Source organism: Octopus bimaculoides, chromosome 20 (genome assembly GCF_046866305.1).
Source record: "Octopus bimaculoides isolate indiv1 chromosome 20, ASM4686630v1, whole genome shotgun sequence".
In the NCBI taxonomy this organism is placed as follows: domain Eukaryota; kingdom Metazoa; phylum Mollusca; class Cephalopoda; order Octopoda; family Octopodidae; genus Octopus; species Octopus bimaculoides.
In genome coordinates, this window is record NC_142947.1 from 46,079,777 (window position 1) to 46,097,835 (window position 18,059).

Genomic DNA, 18,059 nt, shown 5'->3' on the forward strand with positions numbered 1-18,059 from the left:
GACGATGACTGTGGAGAGAGATGTGGGGCACGGACTACTTATCTTACAGCATTTCGTATCGTCCTCTGTGTTCTGAGTTCTAATCCTATCGAGGAGGGATGAATGGCAAAGTTGACCGCGGCTGGATTTGAACTCAGAACGTAAAGCGATGGAACAAATAGCGCAAAGTATTTTATCGGACGTTCTTACGATTCTGCCAACTCGCCGCTTCGGTCCCTGATTTAGGCCAGAAATTCCGAGAACAAGGGTTTGTCGATTTGATTGGTACTTTATTTTATCGACGCTAGGGGGATGAATGGTAAAGTTGATCCAGGTAGGATTTGAACTCACAGTGTAAAGTGTCGGAAGAAATGACGTGAAGCATTTTGTTTTTTCTGGCGCTTTAACGATTCTGCCAGCGTCGTCTCTGACAAGAACCAACAACGACAAAAACAACAACAACAACAACAACAACAAACTCAAGAACAAGAACAAGAACAAGAACAACAACGATAACTGCGAGAAGAGTATGTACAAAAAAAAAACCCAAAAGAGTAAAGAAAACCATCTCAGAGTAAATTTGCGAACGTTAACGAGAACAATCAGGAAGAGTTGCTTCTTTGTCAGAAGCTTCAAGTAGAATTTTAAATCACGAACGAATAAAAAAAAACACAGCATTTAATAATAATAATAATAATAATAATAATAATAATAATAATAATAATAAGAAGAAGAAGAAGAAGAAGAAGAAGAAGAAGAAGAAGAAGAAGAAGAAGAAATTTTTGAAGAGAAGAATTTGAGATTTTCAAGAATCTCATTTCGAAGTCACATGCTCAAATCAAAAGTTTTTTTTTGTTTGTTGTCTTTTGTTAGATTTATCTTTGCATATAAAAAAAATACTAATTTTTTTTGTTTGTTTAAATATTATTTTTATGGCTGAAAGTCTCTTCTTACAACTCGCAGAAGAGATCATGGTAAAAGAAAAGAAAGACATTGAAATCTTCTTCAGGTATCTCAGTTGTAAGTACGGTCCAAGGTTTTTTTTTTTTTTTTCAGACAATGGTTCCATTCCTCTGAGCCGTGTACTTATGTATGGAGGCGGAAAGGCACCGAGAGAAATGCATCTTGTTATCGTTGCTATTGTTGCCTACCGCTTCCCCCCACCATGCCACCCCTCACTTCTGTCTTGACCCTATCGTCATTTGCAGGGAGGGGTTTAAGAACGTGAAGGTCGGTGGATTAGTGGTTAGGATTTTCGGCCCACGATCATAGTAAAGGATAAAGCTTCTTTACAAGTCATAAACTCATAGAGCCGTTTTGCCGGTTTCTGAGGCCCATATATTCCCCACCTGGATGCGACGCCAGTCCGTCTCAAGGGTACTCCTTTTTGCGTGCTGAATGGACTGAAGCAACGTGAAATGAAGTGTTTTGCTCAAGGACACAAGGCGTTGTCCGGTCTAGGAATCGAAACCACGATCTTACGATCACGAATCCAAAACCCTCCAACACAATCATAACGTTGTGGGTTCAATATCTGGGTCGGGAAACTCGTTGTCTCCTTCAACACGGGCCTTTATTTCATGTTGTTCCAGTTTCCTCACCTGTAATTGAATACCAGCCGTAAACTGATGCAGTTTTCTCTCTTTCGTGGGCACATCTTCAGTCTTTCGATGCATCAGTACTTGTGTGGTACTTTACTCCGTTGACCTCGGATGTATGACAGGTTAAGTTGACCTTAGCCTTATTTGAACTCAGAACGTAAAAAGTCGGAACAAATAACGAAAAAGCATTTTCCACACACACAGGATTCGACTAAACCCCTCTCTCTCATAAATGAATGATTCGAAAGACTCTACTTACCGTCAATATCGATCTCCTGCACCATCTGTCGTATTTCATCGACCGAAGGGTATTGTCCCAAATCTCGAAGAACCTTTCGTAATTCATCCGTTGAAATGGAACCGTCGCCATCTTTATCAAAGAGTCGGAATGATTCCTTAAGTTCTGTTCGAAGAAAAAAAAAACAGACATCATAAACCGTTAATTATAGATATGTGTGTGTTTGTGTCTTAGAATGCAGTTGCTAGTGAGTATGTGCTATTGACGAAGCCTAAGGAGGCAGAAATGCACATCTAACATTCTCACCACCGTTGCTGGACAATATTCGTTTTTCTGGATTTATCTTAAGTTAATTCCTATAGTGCAAAGTTAAGTATGTTTTATAAGGTTTACTGTAGAGTATGGTCATAGATTTAAGTTGTGTATTCCTTCGTAAATCAGAAAACTTACACACACTCACTCACACACACACACATACACACACACAGAGTTCAAATTACAGAAAACAAAAGAGGTGACGGAATAACAAGCAGGTGTATTAGTTTAACGCTTGGGAAGAATGGAAAAGTCTTTGACGTTCCAAGTCTACGATCTTCGACAGAAAGGAGTAAGAAAAAAAAAAGCGGAGAGAGAAAAAATGCGTAGGAATTAACGCTCAAAAGTATACTTATATATATGGGTTGGTGCATAATTATTGCGGCTTTTTTTTCAACAAATTTTATTCAACAAAAACAATGACAATATTTAACAAAAACATCTTTAAATGACGGTCTGACCGTCTGCCAAGCAAATGGAAAGCAGTAATTGAAGTAGATGGTGAATATGCTCCGGAATAATCATTTAAAGATATTTTTGTTACATTATTAATCTATATTAATCTCAGTAATCTATATTAATTCTATATTAATGCCATTATCAAATTGCATTTAAAATCACTGCTGTTACGCTTTTAACTAAATCCTTTAAATTGTTGACATATCTCCGCCTGTAAATTTTTTTATGTAAATTAATGATAAGCTAGCAGTGTTTATTTTTCATACTGAAGTTTGCCACGGTGTATACCCATAGATTTCAGGTATCCTTGCATTCCGAAAAACCAAATGGAATTTACTAAAACATTTCACTCTCAAATTAAAGTAACTGAACTTCAATCTCATAATAAAACATTTGGGCTGAGATTTAAATCATGTGAATATTTAAAGTAGATGAACCATTTGTCTTTTAAACAAATGAATATCAATTTAAAATTCATGAAAGTTAATTTAAAATTGAAGAATTCTTATTTAAAAACCAGAAAAAAGTTAAAATCAAATGAGATGAAAAAATTTTAGAAAATGTAGAATATTCACTAATAATAATAATAATAATAATAATAATGATAATAATAATAATAATAATGAGGATGACGACAACGATGGGGATAATGACGAAGGTGTTAATGATGATGATGATGATGATGACGGTGGTGTTAGTAGTGAGATGATGAATAACAATAACAATGACAAAAGTGACGATGACGAAGCAGATAATTAAAAATATATTAATTATTACCGTAATTATTATGATTCTTTTTTTTTTAATATTTAAAGACATCATCAACGTCTAGATTGCATTGTTCCACAATAATGAAAAAGAATGCGTAAATAAAATGGCCTCAAGGCGTCGCTTTAACAGTGGTGGGTTTGTTCATTACGAAAAGGAAGACAATGCTGGACAGATATGTCAACTGTCTCAACAAGCCATATTTTCTTACAGTGGGTCGTTTAGAGATCTCAAAAACACAAAGAATGGAAGAATGCGAGAGATGGAATTGTTGAGAATCGTATTGTTAAAGTGTTCAGGTTTGTATAGGAATAAACACACAAATACATGCAGTCATATGTTCGCGCTTCTCTGTCCGTCTTTCTGTCTGTCTGTCTGTCTGTCTGTCTGTCTGTCTGTCTGTCTGTCTCTCTCTCTCTCTCTCTCTCTCTCTCTCTCTATATATATATATATATATATATATATATATATATATATATATATATATATATACACACACACACACAGGCACACACACACACACATACATATATATATGTATCTTCTTTTATTCTTTTGCTTGTTTCAGTAATTTGTCTGTGGTCATGCTGGAGCACCGCCTTTTAGTCGAAGAAATCGACCGCAAGTCTTATTATTTGTAATTCTGGTACTTACTCTATCGGTCTCTTTAATCGAGTCGCTAATTTACGGAGACATAAACATACCAACATCGGTTGTAAGCGATGTCTCGGGGGGGGGGGGGACAGATACAAACACAGAGACAAAACACACACACACACACACATAAATATATACATAAATCCTCAAGACCATGCATGTGTTCAGCTCTTCTTGTATAAGTCTTGTATAAGTTGCTACACGGTTTTTCGTTATCTGGTTACGTGTAATCGATTATTATTATTATTATTATTGCTGCAAATAACAATGGATTGTGATAGGTTATTAGAAGAATTTAGCATATTTACCTTTAATTTGTGATTCTGAATACTTTTGGAGAATGCTTTCCTGAAAGAAAAAAATAACAAAGGATCGTAGAATGTAGCAGTAACCGCCAATGCAAAAATACATTCAAGAATACAATGGACGTTTTTTTACTCACCTGAGCGAAAATTAATTAGAAAAAAGCCGAGATGTTCTTTTTATATATTCTTTAATGTTTGTATTTCTTTCTGCAGAAGGACAGTGGCCGTAAGCTATATTTTGAGGCCGCTTAAACTGTTGTGAAGGGGAACATTTTCGAAAACATACCTCTAGATACGTTGTGACCGAATAAAAGACGTAATGTTTTCACCAAAAACACTTTAGATCATAGCTTTGGTAGGTCAGGTCTAACCTGGGGTCAAATAGCATCAGCATGGAAGCATATATGGGGAAATATACCCCTAACTGTATTGTGACTCATTAAAAGTTGGGGTGGCCACATTAGGAATACCTTTGATCATAAGTCTGTTGGAGCAGGACTGATTTGGGATTCAACAATGACAGTAACAACCAAAATAACAAGAACAGCCAGAAAGTAAGACACATGAAATAATATATTCCAAGATACATTGTGTCTGAATAAAAGATTAAGTGTTCAAAACAAGAATGCTTTTGGCTTTAGATCTCGTGGGGCAGGGCTTACCAAGGGGAAGACTCGCCTCAAGTTAAACATCAGTTTTATATAATAGTGTATAATAGCCCTATGATTTTATATTTCTTGTAACGAAAGTACGAGATTCTTGTGGTTACAAAACCTCACCCTTGGTCTACAAAAGCAGTCAGACAATACCAATACGCCCTGACTTGCGCGCTGAATAAGAAACAATCCAATACAACGGCCTCAGCTTCTTTCAATTCGTCCTTGCGAGCCTACAAAAAGTCCTCTCTCTCTTTCTTCTCCGTCTCTGTCTGCCTGTCTCTCTCTCTCTCCGTCTCTGTCTCTCTGTCTCTCTGTCTCTTTCTGTCTCTCTGTCTCTCTCTGTCTCTCTCTTCATGAGACAGATGTGATGTATGTTAACTTCTTGTTTGCTCTCAGACAAATTCCTTGGTCAATGATATTAAGTCCCACGGGAAATACCTCCACCATACCAGCTCCCTCGATTGAACTTGTCTATATCTCAATTTTCCTTATTGAACGCAACAAAGATGACTCTGCCAAGTTAATTTGGTGTCGTTGTGGTGCGTAGCGATCTTACTGTTGTGATTGTTAAACAAGTCATCAAAATCTCGCTTCATTTCTATGAAAAACAACACATAATAATCTTTGTTCAAGTTTTGTGCAATATTTTTGATCGACTTTTTCTTTTTTGCTCTGTGTGTGCATATGTGTGTCGGGGCATGTGTGAATACGAGTGTGTGTGCACGAGTGTGTGTGTGCACGAGTGTGTGTGCATGAGTGTGTGTGTGCATGAGTATGTGTGTACGAGTGTGTACACACGAGTGTGTGTGCACGAGTGAGTGTGAATGAGTGTGTGTGTTTGTGTGCAGCTGTCAAGGTTTACGTTACTCGCCGTCATCTTGTGTTTCATGACAGTTAAGGACAAAAAACAAAATGTAAAACACTTGAAAATGTTCAAAATTCTGTTTTTACTTTTCTGTTTTTTTTTTTTTGTTTTTTTTCCCCACAATTAGGGGAAATGATATCAGAGAAACCAACACGTTGATATTTCTTTGAGATTAACTCAAGAAACTAAAACCGAAGCAGAAAAAAATATCTCACTGAATTGATCAAAATACAATTTAACACCAAAAATTAACCATAATGATATTAATCCTTTCTATTATTTGAACAAAGCCTGCAATTTGCGGGGAGAGGGTTAGGCGATTACATCGACTCCAGGATTCAACTGGTATTTAATCTATCGAACCCGAAAGGAAGAAAGGCAAAGTCGACCTCGGCTAAATTCGAACTCGGATCGTAGCGACAGACGAAATACCGCTAAGCATTTTAGTCTACGGTCTAACGATTCTGCCAGCTCAATAATGATGATAATAATAATAATAATGATGATAATAATAATAATAATAATAATAATAATATAATTATCTTTTATATATTTCGAAAAAAAAAGTAGTTTTTAGCTATTAATTGCTCTAAGCCATTAATGTCTAGTTTAATTTGCTTATTTAATTAAATAATTAAATAAATTTAATTTGGTATATTTAATTAATTTCTATAATGTCCGGAAAGTTTGTTTAGTAGACTAAGCAACAGTTGTATAATTAAGAAGTTCGCTTCGCAACCATATGGAGCGGGGTTCTATCTCGACGCACGGCTCCCTGTGCAACGGGTTTCTACTACAGCCCCAGACCAACTGAAACCACACGAATAAATTTAATAGATGGACACTATGAGGAAGCCCACTACGCACACACACATTCAAGCTTGAGGCATATTTGAAACCCATTCACTGTATTTCGTCGTGGACGGAATTTCTCGCTGTAGATAAATACGTGTAAACATAGTAAGTCAGCGTTTAGCGACCCTTAATCAGATAGGTTGATGCATGCATTTCGGAGCTGTTACCCTCTCGTCACCACCAGGGACTGGAAACATAGACGCTACCATTCGTAATACATACATACATACATACATACATACATACATACATACATACATATATATATATATATATATATATATATATATATATATATATATATATATACAACGGGCTTCTTTCAGTTTCCGTCTACCAAATCCACTCACAAGGTTTTGGTCGGCCCGAGGCTACAGTAGAAGACACTTGCCCACGTTACCACGCAGTGGGACTGAACCCAGAACTATGTGGTTGGTAGGCAAGCTACTTACCACAGCTAATAGTTTCAAATTTTGCCACAAGGGCAACTTGGGGAGGGGATTGTGTCGATTACATCGACCCTCATGCGTAACTGGTACTTCCTTAATCGACCCCGAAAGGATGAAAGTAAAGTCGACCTTAGCGGAATTTGAACTCAGAACGTACCGGCAGACGAAATACAGCTAAGCCTTTCGCTCGGCGTGCTAACGATTCTGCCAGCTCGCCGCCTTCATAGTAACAACAACAACAACAACAACAACAACAACAACAACACCAATAATAATAATAATAATAATAATAATAATAATAATGATGATGATAATAATAATAATAATAATAATAATAATAATTTTTTTTGCAAAGGTTATTCGCCATGATTCTAAGAGTGGTTTGGTGAGGTTCCAAATTTAAAGTTTCACCATTATCGTTACTTCCTCCTCCTCTGCCTCCAGCTCGTCCTCCTCTCAAAGAGGAGACAAACATTTCTAAAGTTTCTGCAGTTTGCAGACTAACAGAAATAGTCTCGTCCCCAGGCACCAGATTTTATACATCGTGGTGGGTGTGGTGGTGGTGGTGGTAATGGGTGGTGGTTGTTGGTGGTGGTAGTGGTGGTAGTGGTGGTAGTGCTGTTGTTTGTATTCTTTCTGATGGTGTATGTTGTTGCTGTTGTTGTGCTGCTTTTCGTTGTATTGGTAGTAGTAGTAGTAGAAGTGGTGTTGGTGGATGGTAATGAAGGTAGCGTTGATGACGGTGTTCCAGTTGTTGGTGTTGTTTGAAGTGCTAATGCCAGTTGCGGCGGCGGTGGTGGTGATTGTAGTGTTGTTGTTGGTGGTGGTGGTGCTGCTGCTGTTTGTGGAATTTTAGGTGATATTATTAGTGGTGGTGGTAGTGGTGTTCATGATGCTGATTATGGTGGCTGAGGTGGCGGCGGCGGCGGCGGTGGCGGAAGTGGTTGTGGTGGTGGCGGTGGTGGCGGCTCTATTTTATGGTCTATTGGCAACAACGAGCAATATAGTAAAGCCATCAGGAACATCAGTTTATGTAAAAACACCAAGCTATAAACCTGGTGACGATGATGGTGATGGTGATGGTGATGGTGATGATGATGATGATGATGGTTGTGGTGGTGGTAGTGGTGGTGGTGGTGGTGGTGGTGGTGGTTGTGATGATAATGAAGAGGACAATTTTGGTTGGTGCTGGGGTACGATACAGTTAGAGTTGATGGCGATAATTATATATGCGTATGTAATTATATGATTGTATGTAGATATAGATATATATCCAGGTATGTATGCATAACTGTATCGCAAAAATAGATAAGATACGATGTGCTTAGTGCAAGTGGAAGCTAGTTCAAGCCTAATTGACAGCAGTCGTTTCCCTTTGATCTTTTAGTTGTTTGAAAATAAAGATAAGCGGAGAAACTTCAAAGGAATTCCATGTATTGGGACGTGGACCATTCACTTGAGACTCTGATTTACTGGGGCATGGATGCATTTTCCGCACATGGGAAGAACTTATACCCTGAATATTGTGTTGATATATTCAGGGTATGTGGTATACTCATGGGTACATCGCTTGTGTGTGTAATTACATGCCTATGTTTGCAATTACATGTTGATGTGTATCTAAGTACGTATATATATATATATATATATATATATATATATATATATATATATATATATATATATATATATATATATATATATATATATATATATACATACATATATACATACATAGAGAAGCATATATATTCAAATTATATTAGTGTCAGATGACGGGCAACGTTGGAAGTATACTTTTACCACCATGGGTAATAATCAAGATAATACGGCATTCATACAACGTTTATATGTATATGTGTGTGTGGAGTAGCTGTGTGGTAAGTAGCTTGCTTCCCAACCACATGGTTCCGGGTTCAGTCCCACTGTGTGGCAAGTGTCTTCTACTATAGCCTCGGGCCAACCAAAGCCTTCTGAGTGGATTTGGTGGAGGGAAACTATATATATATATATATATATATATATATATATATATATATATATGTGTGTGTATATATATATATATATATATATATGTGTATATATATATGTATATATATATGTGTGTGTGTGTGTGTGTGTGTGTACGGCGGGTAGAGGGAGTGAGGTGATCGGCATGGATCTGCAGGTCCTCATGATTTTCGAGATTTCAGTTGTGTCCTGTCGTAGGCGCAGAAACACGAGCGATGCACTTGAGGGTGCAGAGCTGAAGGCTCAACCGTCACTCTTGTTGTAGCAAAAGACACATGAGAGTGTTCTGTTAAACAAGGTCGCCAGAGAACTTGAGGAAGTGGGAAAGGGAGGGAGAAATTGAGAGAACAGCAAGAGTAACAACAACAGCAGCCAGACTTTAAAACTGTGTTCCATTGGCACCTTTGAAAGGCTCGGAAATGGCAGAGGAAATCGCCTCATACTCGGCCATTTAAGCGAACGATGCCGGAAGCTCCCTTCACACTAATATTACTTAATCCACAAGCAAGGTAGGGGAGCAAAGAAAAGTTGCAGGGGATTGGCGGAAGGAAAATAAAAGTGGAGGAAGAAAGAAAAGATGATTGACGAGTGAATGTACCAAGAGTGTAAAACACCCCGGTAGGACCTGACCCAGTACTCCCACCTAAAGAAAAAGGAACTTAAGAACAGCATGAAGAATATGGTCGAGAGAGGGCGCAATTTGTTTCCAAGATCAGGGCAGAAAATCTATAAAACTAGTAAGGATAAAGACATGCTGTATGCGAAGAAAAATTTAGGGCCGATATGCAGAGAACCGGGTAAATCATAGGCTATTGGTAACGACCAAATCAATAATTTGCCATGGCATAAAACAGAAATACTCAAACGTGAGACAGAGTTTCTTTAGAATCACCGGGAAACCTCTAAAATTGCTCACAGCCCCTTTTGGATTCACTAAAGTTTGAATATGAGCCCTGCTATGTTTAGTATGAAGACGAGCCAAAAAAATTTCGAAGATCCGATCTCACTCACCCACGTCCTACTAAATTTCAAACTAACAATCTACAAGACTATTCTGGGACAAAAATTCAGTGCAAACTTATTTAAATCATACCTTGTTTTAATTACTGTGCTGTTTATTTAATCATATTATTATTCTGTTTTCTCTCTCTTTTTTTTTTCTTCTAAAATTATTCCCAATTTTTAATATGTTGATTGTAGACAGGCCTTGCTACTCTCTATTCGCTTTGTATCCACTCACGCGCACGTTTTAATGATTTATTTGTAACAGCCCTGTGGCTAATAAAGATATTATTATTGTTGTTGTTATTATTATTATTATTATTATTATTATTATTATTATTATTATTATCATCATCATTATCATTATTATTATCATTATTAATATTATTATTATTATTTAGTAGTAGTAGTAGTAGTGCTACTACTACTACTACTACTACTACTACTACTACTACTACTACTACTACTACTACTATTATTATTATTGTTGTTGTTGTTGTTATTCTTATTATTATTATCATCCTTGCTGCTTTTAATATTGCTAGGAAACCGCCAGAGAATTCTCTGCATGTAAAACCTTTAATTATTTGCAAAAGTCATTAATTAAAAGATTTTAAGAACAACACCACAGCACCCCTACCCTCCACCTCGCCGTTATCCTCGTCACTGCCACCAACGCCCACACCGGCACTCTCTCCCTCCTCCTCCTCCTCCTCCTCTTCCACTTCCTCCTCTTTTTCCCTCCCCTCGCTTTAATCGTAACCACCATCGTCATCGTAATCGTTGTAGTCGCTGGAGTCGTCGTCGTCGTCGTCATCATCATCATCATCATCATCATCATCATCACTGTCATCACCATTGTCATCGTCATTATCAGCCGTCACCACCGCCACCACCACCGCCCTCATCATCATCATCATCATCATCATCATCATCATCATCATCATCATCGTCGTCGTCGTCGTCGTCGTTGTCATCACGAAACTGTTTAATCTCGATGCCATTTGATGTATGAACGTAGTTAACTGATGGTATCAATTACAAACGATTGTGGTGCATTTAGTGCGGTGCTTTGCCTTTTTCCCGACAATCGCTACACTCACCCTCTTCTCTCTCCGTCCCTCCCTCTTCCTCCTCCTCCCTTCCCCTGCTCTTTCCCTCACCCTTTCCCAGTTCTTTGAACAGAAATCATTTCAACCATTCCACTTACCGTTTGCTTTGTCTGCATGCTGTCTTTTGTTTGGAGTGATTCTTTAACCTGGTAAAAGACAAGATACAGTTATGTACAAGAATCGATATTCTTCAAATAGATTCAAGTAGAACTTCTATACATGTTTCAGCTTATATTTAGTTTGTCGGGTGAAAAAAAAGAAGAAGACATTCTCTCTCAACTAAATCTGCTAGATACAGTCACCAAATACCCCTCAGTCCATGTTTACCGTTTTCCATTTCTTTCTTTTTTTCGTAAAAATACAAATCATTGATCTTTAAAGTTTTAGTGTACGAAAGAATTATAGTCTCGCTGTATAGAGGCTCTTTAGGATAAATACCCGAGATTTATTAAGAACAGTGTGAATTACAAAAAGACAGACTTCAGATATATATTTGCATAATGTCAGGTAAGTCTTAGTGCTACAGTAATATGCCTTGCAACTCAGTACACTTGTCGCCTGAGCGAACTATAGCCGACTAAACTGGCAACCCTACCAAAAACCTGCATGGTAAAGAGGCCGGTTTTCGTTGGACCCCTTGTAGGAGGAAAAGGAAAATCTGTCAAAGAGCGGAAGAACACAATAGATTCGATGGCAATTCAACAGCTTGGAGTTAGAGACAACTGCTCTTTGTTTCGATAATTGTCTCAAATGAAAAAAAAAACAAAAAAAAAAAAAACAAACGCTAATGCAAGACTTGCGACTTCGTTTGCATCCAACGATGTTGACAAGTTCTTTTTGGGCGAATGCTTACGCTATTCAGAGAGTGGAATTCGCCCTATGCAAGGTCTTTCCCCGCTTTAAAAGCTTCAGGCACAGTAATCGCTTGATTTTTAGAATCGCTATTTATATTCTTTATCGTTATTACACACACACACACACACACACACACACACACACACACACACACACACACACATATATATATATATATATATATATGTGTGTGTGTGTGTGTGTGTGTGTATACATATATATATGTATGTGTATACACATACACACACCCACATATGTATATAATAAACAACAACGTCAGGATTTGATACAGATTGTGTTACTAGACGCTCGGGATATATATATATATATATATATATATATATATATATATATATATATATATATATATATATATATATATATATACACTTCATTACGTTGGGCGTTTAATTTCCTTGCTGTATTTGGTGTACAAAACATTTTAAAAGATGTTTTTAAGCCCGAAACCTGAAAGAGTGACATGTTTAGCAATAAAGACAATATGAGAATAGTTGAAATAATCCTCTTCATCGTTGCATAAACTTAATCTATGTCGTCTCAGGATTTCTTATACAAATATGATCTGGATTATCCTAGTAATAACAACAACAGCAATAGCAGCAGTAGCAGCTTGGTTCCAAGACTACAGCAGAACAAATCCCATTTGCAAGAATATGTTGCCAAAGAAGCTGGAAAGAAGAGAACTCCCAAGTGCCCACCCTCACCGAAAATGTCAGATGTGTTTGTGGTAGTGGCGGGTGGGGATGATGTAAGCTGGGGTGTCGGAATGGGGAGTTGATCGTTCTTTGAATGTTTCAACTGGTGGAGCTACCATATCGAGTCACACATGAAGCGGAAATAGTGGTGGTGGTTGTGGTGGGGGTGATTGTGGTGGTTGTGGTGGGGTGGTTATAGTGGTGGTTATGGTGGTGGTTATGGTGGTTGTGGTAGTGGTGATTATGATGGTGGCGAGGGGGTGATTAAGTCAATTACATCGACCCCAGTACACAACTGGTACTTACTTTATCGGCTCCGAAAGGATGAAAGGTAAAGTCGACCTTATCAGAATTTGATCTCAGAAGGCAAAGACAGACGAAATGCCACTAAGCATTTTATCAGGCGCACTAACGATTCTGCCAGCTCGCTGCCTTGATGATGATGATGATAATAATAATAATAATCATAATAATAATAATAATAATAATAATAATAATAATAATAATAATAATAATAATAATAATAAAGACGGACGAAATACTGCTAAGCATTTTGTGTGGCGAGGAAACGATTGTGCCAGCCCGCCGCCTAATGCTATTTAAATATTACAACATTTCCCACCAAGATGGCGTATCTTCTGCCAATATGGCTGTAGCATTATGTAAGACGAATAGAATAAAATAAAGAGAGGAAAATGAACATTTTCCGGTCTATTAACTCATCTGGAACCAGTGAAGTGTCCCGATACTGTAGTTTATTACTTATTTGTATGAAGTGTTTATACAAAATCGATATTTTATTTGTCAGTTTGATCGATCGCTACCGTAAGGGCAGGGTGGGGGTGGAGTGGAAGGAAAGTTTTGACGGAAATAAATGTAAATGGACGGACAACTTTGACAGCGACGAGGAGGGAAGCCAAGAAGGTAGGAAACGATAGCGAAAACGGTGATTGTTGTGCTGGTTCTTGATGACGACGACGACGACGACGATGATGGTGATCACAATGATGATGATGCTGATGATGATGATGATGATGATGATGATGATGATGATGATGATGATGATGATGGTGGTGGTGGTGGTGGTGGTGGTGGTGGTGGTGATAATGATGATGATGATGATGATGATGATGGTGGTGGTGGTGGTGGTGGTGGTGATGATGATGATGATGATGATGATGATGATGATGATGATGGTGGTGGTGGTGGTGGTGGTGATGATGATGATGATGATGATGATGATGATGGTGATAATGGCGATGATGATGATGATGATGATGATGATGATGATGATGATGACGACGACGACCATAATGATGATGCTGGTGGTGATGATAATTATGATGATGATGGCAATGAAGAAGAAGAAGAAGAAGAAGAAGAAGAAGAAGAAGAAGATGTTGGTGATGACGACGACGACGACGACGACGACGACGACGACGACGACGACAATGATTATAACGATGACATCTTAATTGGGTGAGACTCCCCAGAGTCTAACTAAAGGAAGCTATTGATGTTTGCGATCAGAAACAGATCCTCAGATTCCACTCGTTACGAACCTACTGCACCAGCACATCGCCGCTGCCCCGCACCGCTCCACCGCCTCGCCGCCTCAACGCCCCGCCGCACTAGGTAACCTCTTCCGTAACCGATTTACCTCGGTAGACGGGAATCTCTGAGACTTCTGTAGGACTGGATAACCTGATAACGGTTAAGCAACACGAACCATAATATGTTAACAATTATGCTAGGCATGTGTGTGTGTGTGTGTGCGTGTGTGTGTATGTATGTGTGTATGTATGTATGCATGTATGTGTGTATGTATATGTGTATGTATGTATGCATGTATGTATGTGTGTATGTATGTACGTACGTACATATGTATGTGTGTGTGCATGCATGTATGTGTGTACGTATGTGTGTATGTATGTGTGTATGTATGTATGTGTGTATGTATATGTGTATGTATGTATGCGTGTATGTATGTGTGTATTATGTGTGTATGTATGTATGTGTATGTGTGTATGTGCGTATGCATGTATGTGTATGTAGGTGTGTATGTATATGTGAATGTATGTATGTGTGTGTATGTAAGTATGTGTGTATATGTTTGTATGTATATCTGTATGTATGTATTAGTATGCGTGTATGTGTGTATGTGTGTCTGTATGTACGTATGTACGTATCTTGCGTACGGAGCATAAAATTATATGAAATTTTGAATGAAGGTGTTTAGATCACTTTAATCCTTTCGTTACCACATCTCTATTGAAATACACCAGGTTAAATTGGTTTTGACGAACATGATAGAATGATCTAGAAGTTTAATCAATATGTCTGTTGAAATACACTGCCTTCATTTTAATTAATTTCGAAAGAAGCAAAACATGAAAAATTTAGTAAAATAACTTTGCCATTGAAACATAAACTAACAGGATATTTTGATGGACGGTTTTAATTTAGATCACTTTAAAACTGAAAGTTTGCATCACGGATCTAGAGGCTGTCTCAAGCGGATTCGTACTGTAATTTTCTGTTTGGGTAGAGCATCTCTGTTGCTTATTTCTCCTAAGAGATATACCAATTTTCCATGCGTAATGAGCTGAATGCAAAATGAATTTCCTAATATCAAGTTCATTGACTATCTATTAATTAAATTTAATGTAACTTCCGGAATTCTGACTTCCATTCACTGCGAAACCATTAGCTAAATCTCGCTCAAATTACATCCTATCTTCTCTCATGTTTTGTATGTTTTACTTGCTTCAATCATTAGACTGCAGCCATGCTGGCTGCAACTCTTTGAAAAACTTTTAGCCGAATGAATCGATCCCAGGACTTATTTTTTAAATATATATGTATGGAAAGAGGTTGCTTTTTCACAGGGATGTATTTTATCCAAGCGTACACTGGCGGTTTAAATCCATATCGATTTTAATATACTTTGGATTTCATTAATTTGTGCTAGTATTAGTGTTAACACTTATGAGTTCCCGTTGGTGTTATAGATGTTTTCATCCATTCGATATAGGAGGACAGAATTTTAAAAATATAATGTAAGGAAAATGGAGAGTTTGAACCCAGAATAAAACAAGTTCATTTATATAATAGTCAATTTCATACCGCCTACGTATGTTTCAATTTCTTACCTTCATTCATATTTTGCAAAATATGAATGAAGGTGAGAAACTGAAACGTACGTAGGCGATATGAAATTCACTCTTATATAAATGAATTCATTTTTTCCGTGTTCAAACTGCTCATTTTCCTTATAATATATATATATATATATATATATATATATATATATATATATATATATATATGTGTGTGTGTGTCAGGTTTCTTTTAGTTTCCGATGACCAAATCCACTCACAAAGCTGTGGTCGGTCCGGCGCTATTGTAGAAGACATCGAAGGTGCTACACAGTGGGACTGAACCCGGATCCATAATGTTGGGAAACAAGCTTCTTACCACACAGTCATACCTGTGCCTATTGTCTCAAATCAACGAAGGGCTCATTAAACTATGGAATGGCCGCATTTTGGATCAACTTTTCAATATACACCGATTCGACCAGCGTTTGCCGGCGTTAAGCAATAACCACAACAACAATATGAATATAAATGTCATAAGTAGTGTAACGCTCAATAACTGAAACAAACAGGAAGTTTAAAGATCTATTGTTATTTATTATTGATAAGATAATAATGTCACGTACGACTGGCTTGTCTCCATTTGCTTGATAAAGCGAATAATTATGTTTTTGAATAACAAGTTCTGTCTGTATGTCTGTCTGTCTGTCTGTCTGTCTCTCTCTCTCTCTCTCTCTCTCTCTCTCTCTCTCTCTCTCTCTCTCTCTCTATCTATCTATCTATCTATCTATCTATCTATCATTCTAAACGTTTTCAACTCAGAACGCGAAATAATACACTATCTCCGAAGCTCTACTGATTTTTACAGCCACTGTCTTCATTACAGGATTGTGAAGGAGAGATTCTTTAAAGAAAAACAGCAATAGCAAAGACAACAGCATGAAAAAATAATTGTTGCTAATTTAGGCACAAGGTCAGAAATTTGAAAGAAGGGGATTTGTAAGGAGCCGCCAAGAAAAAAAAAAAAGAAAAAATAATAATAATAATAATAATAAATACTGTGATGCAGTACCAACCAGTGGCTCTCATGGCTTGTGACCTTAACTGATTGGAAGGTGACACTTGTTTACTGACCATTCTTCAAGAACCTTACAGAGAACTCTCCCAGTTCCAAGCAATGATGCTTTTTTTTGTAGGTGTTCCGTCTTTATATTGGTTCCAACCTTTTTGAACCACGTTGGTAGCTGGCTTCCGATACTTTCATACACACCATCCACTATTGCTATCACGTATTTAATTCATCATAGTTGTTCATTTTATCATTATTATTATTATTATTATTATTATTTTTATTTACATTTGACAGATATTTATCCTCATCTTGTTTGTTGTTAAAACAACGTTACGGCTGATACACCCTCCAGCCTTCATCAGGTGTCTTGAGAAAATTTCGAACCTTGGTTCTCATTCCTAAGATATTATTATTATTATTATTATTATTATTATTATTATTATTATTATTATTAGTGTTTCGTTTTTTTGCCATCATTTTTGGTCATTAATCAATATTTTGCCGTCGTAAATGGAACTCTGCGAGTCCCTAATAAAAGGCGGAATTACCATTATCCATTACTTTATAATATTTTACAAGGAAGCTTAGGACATAATTATGGTAGAGGACATAATTCCTTTTATGCCTTCGCTAGAGATCTTTAATTGGTAGCATTTATTTCAAATGCATTCCAGCCTCATGAGAACCAGCAAAGAAACAAATATAAACAAAAAAAATCTGTCAAAGACACGTGGAAACTAACTGCATATAATTGGTTCTATTTTAAGAACAAGGTCAGCTGTTTGGTGGAGGAGGAACGGGGAGGTGGGGTTGGTCGATTAAATCGACTTCAGGCCTTGATTTCTACATCATGTCTTTCAACCCCGATTAGATGAAAGGCAAGGTTGATCTCGGCGGGATTTCAATTCAGAACGTAAACAGCCGGATGAAACAAGGCAAGGCATTCTGTCCGAAAACCCTAAGGATTTTGCCAATCTATCAATCTTTGAATAATAAAAAAAAAAAAAATAATAATAATAATAATAATAATAATAATAATAATAA

At 37.2% G+C, this 18,059-nt stretch overlaps 1 protein-coding gene across 5 annotated transcripts in view; it reads right to left on the reverse strand.

Moving 5' to 3' along the window:
* LOC106870257 (neo-calmodulin) overlaps positions 1-18,059 on the reverse strand; it is a 78,300-nt gene that overhangs the window by 20,184 nt on the left and 40,057 nt on the right. For 4 of the 5 annotated variants that reach the window (XM_089338534.1, XM_089338535.1, XM_089338533.1 and 1 more), the window contains 3 exons: positions 11,373-11,420; positions 4,326-4,365; positions 1,840-1,983 (listed from right to left, as the gene is read on the reverse strand). In XM_089338534.1, the coding sequence (XP_089194660.1) occupies positions 1,840-1,983; positions 4,326-4,365; positions 11,373-11,420 (232 nt within the window). The remainder of the gene's footprint in view (positions 1-1,839; positions 1,984-4,325; positions 4,366-11,372; positions 11,421-18,059) is intronic. The other variant, XM_089338532.1, reaches the window with a different exon arrangement.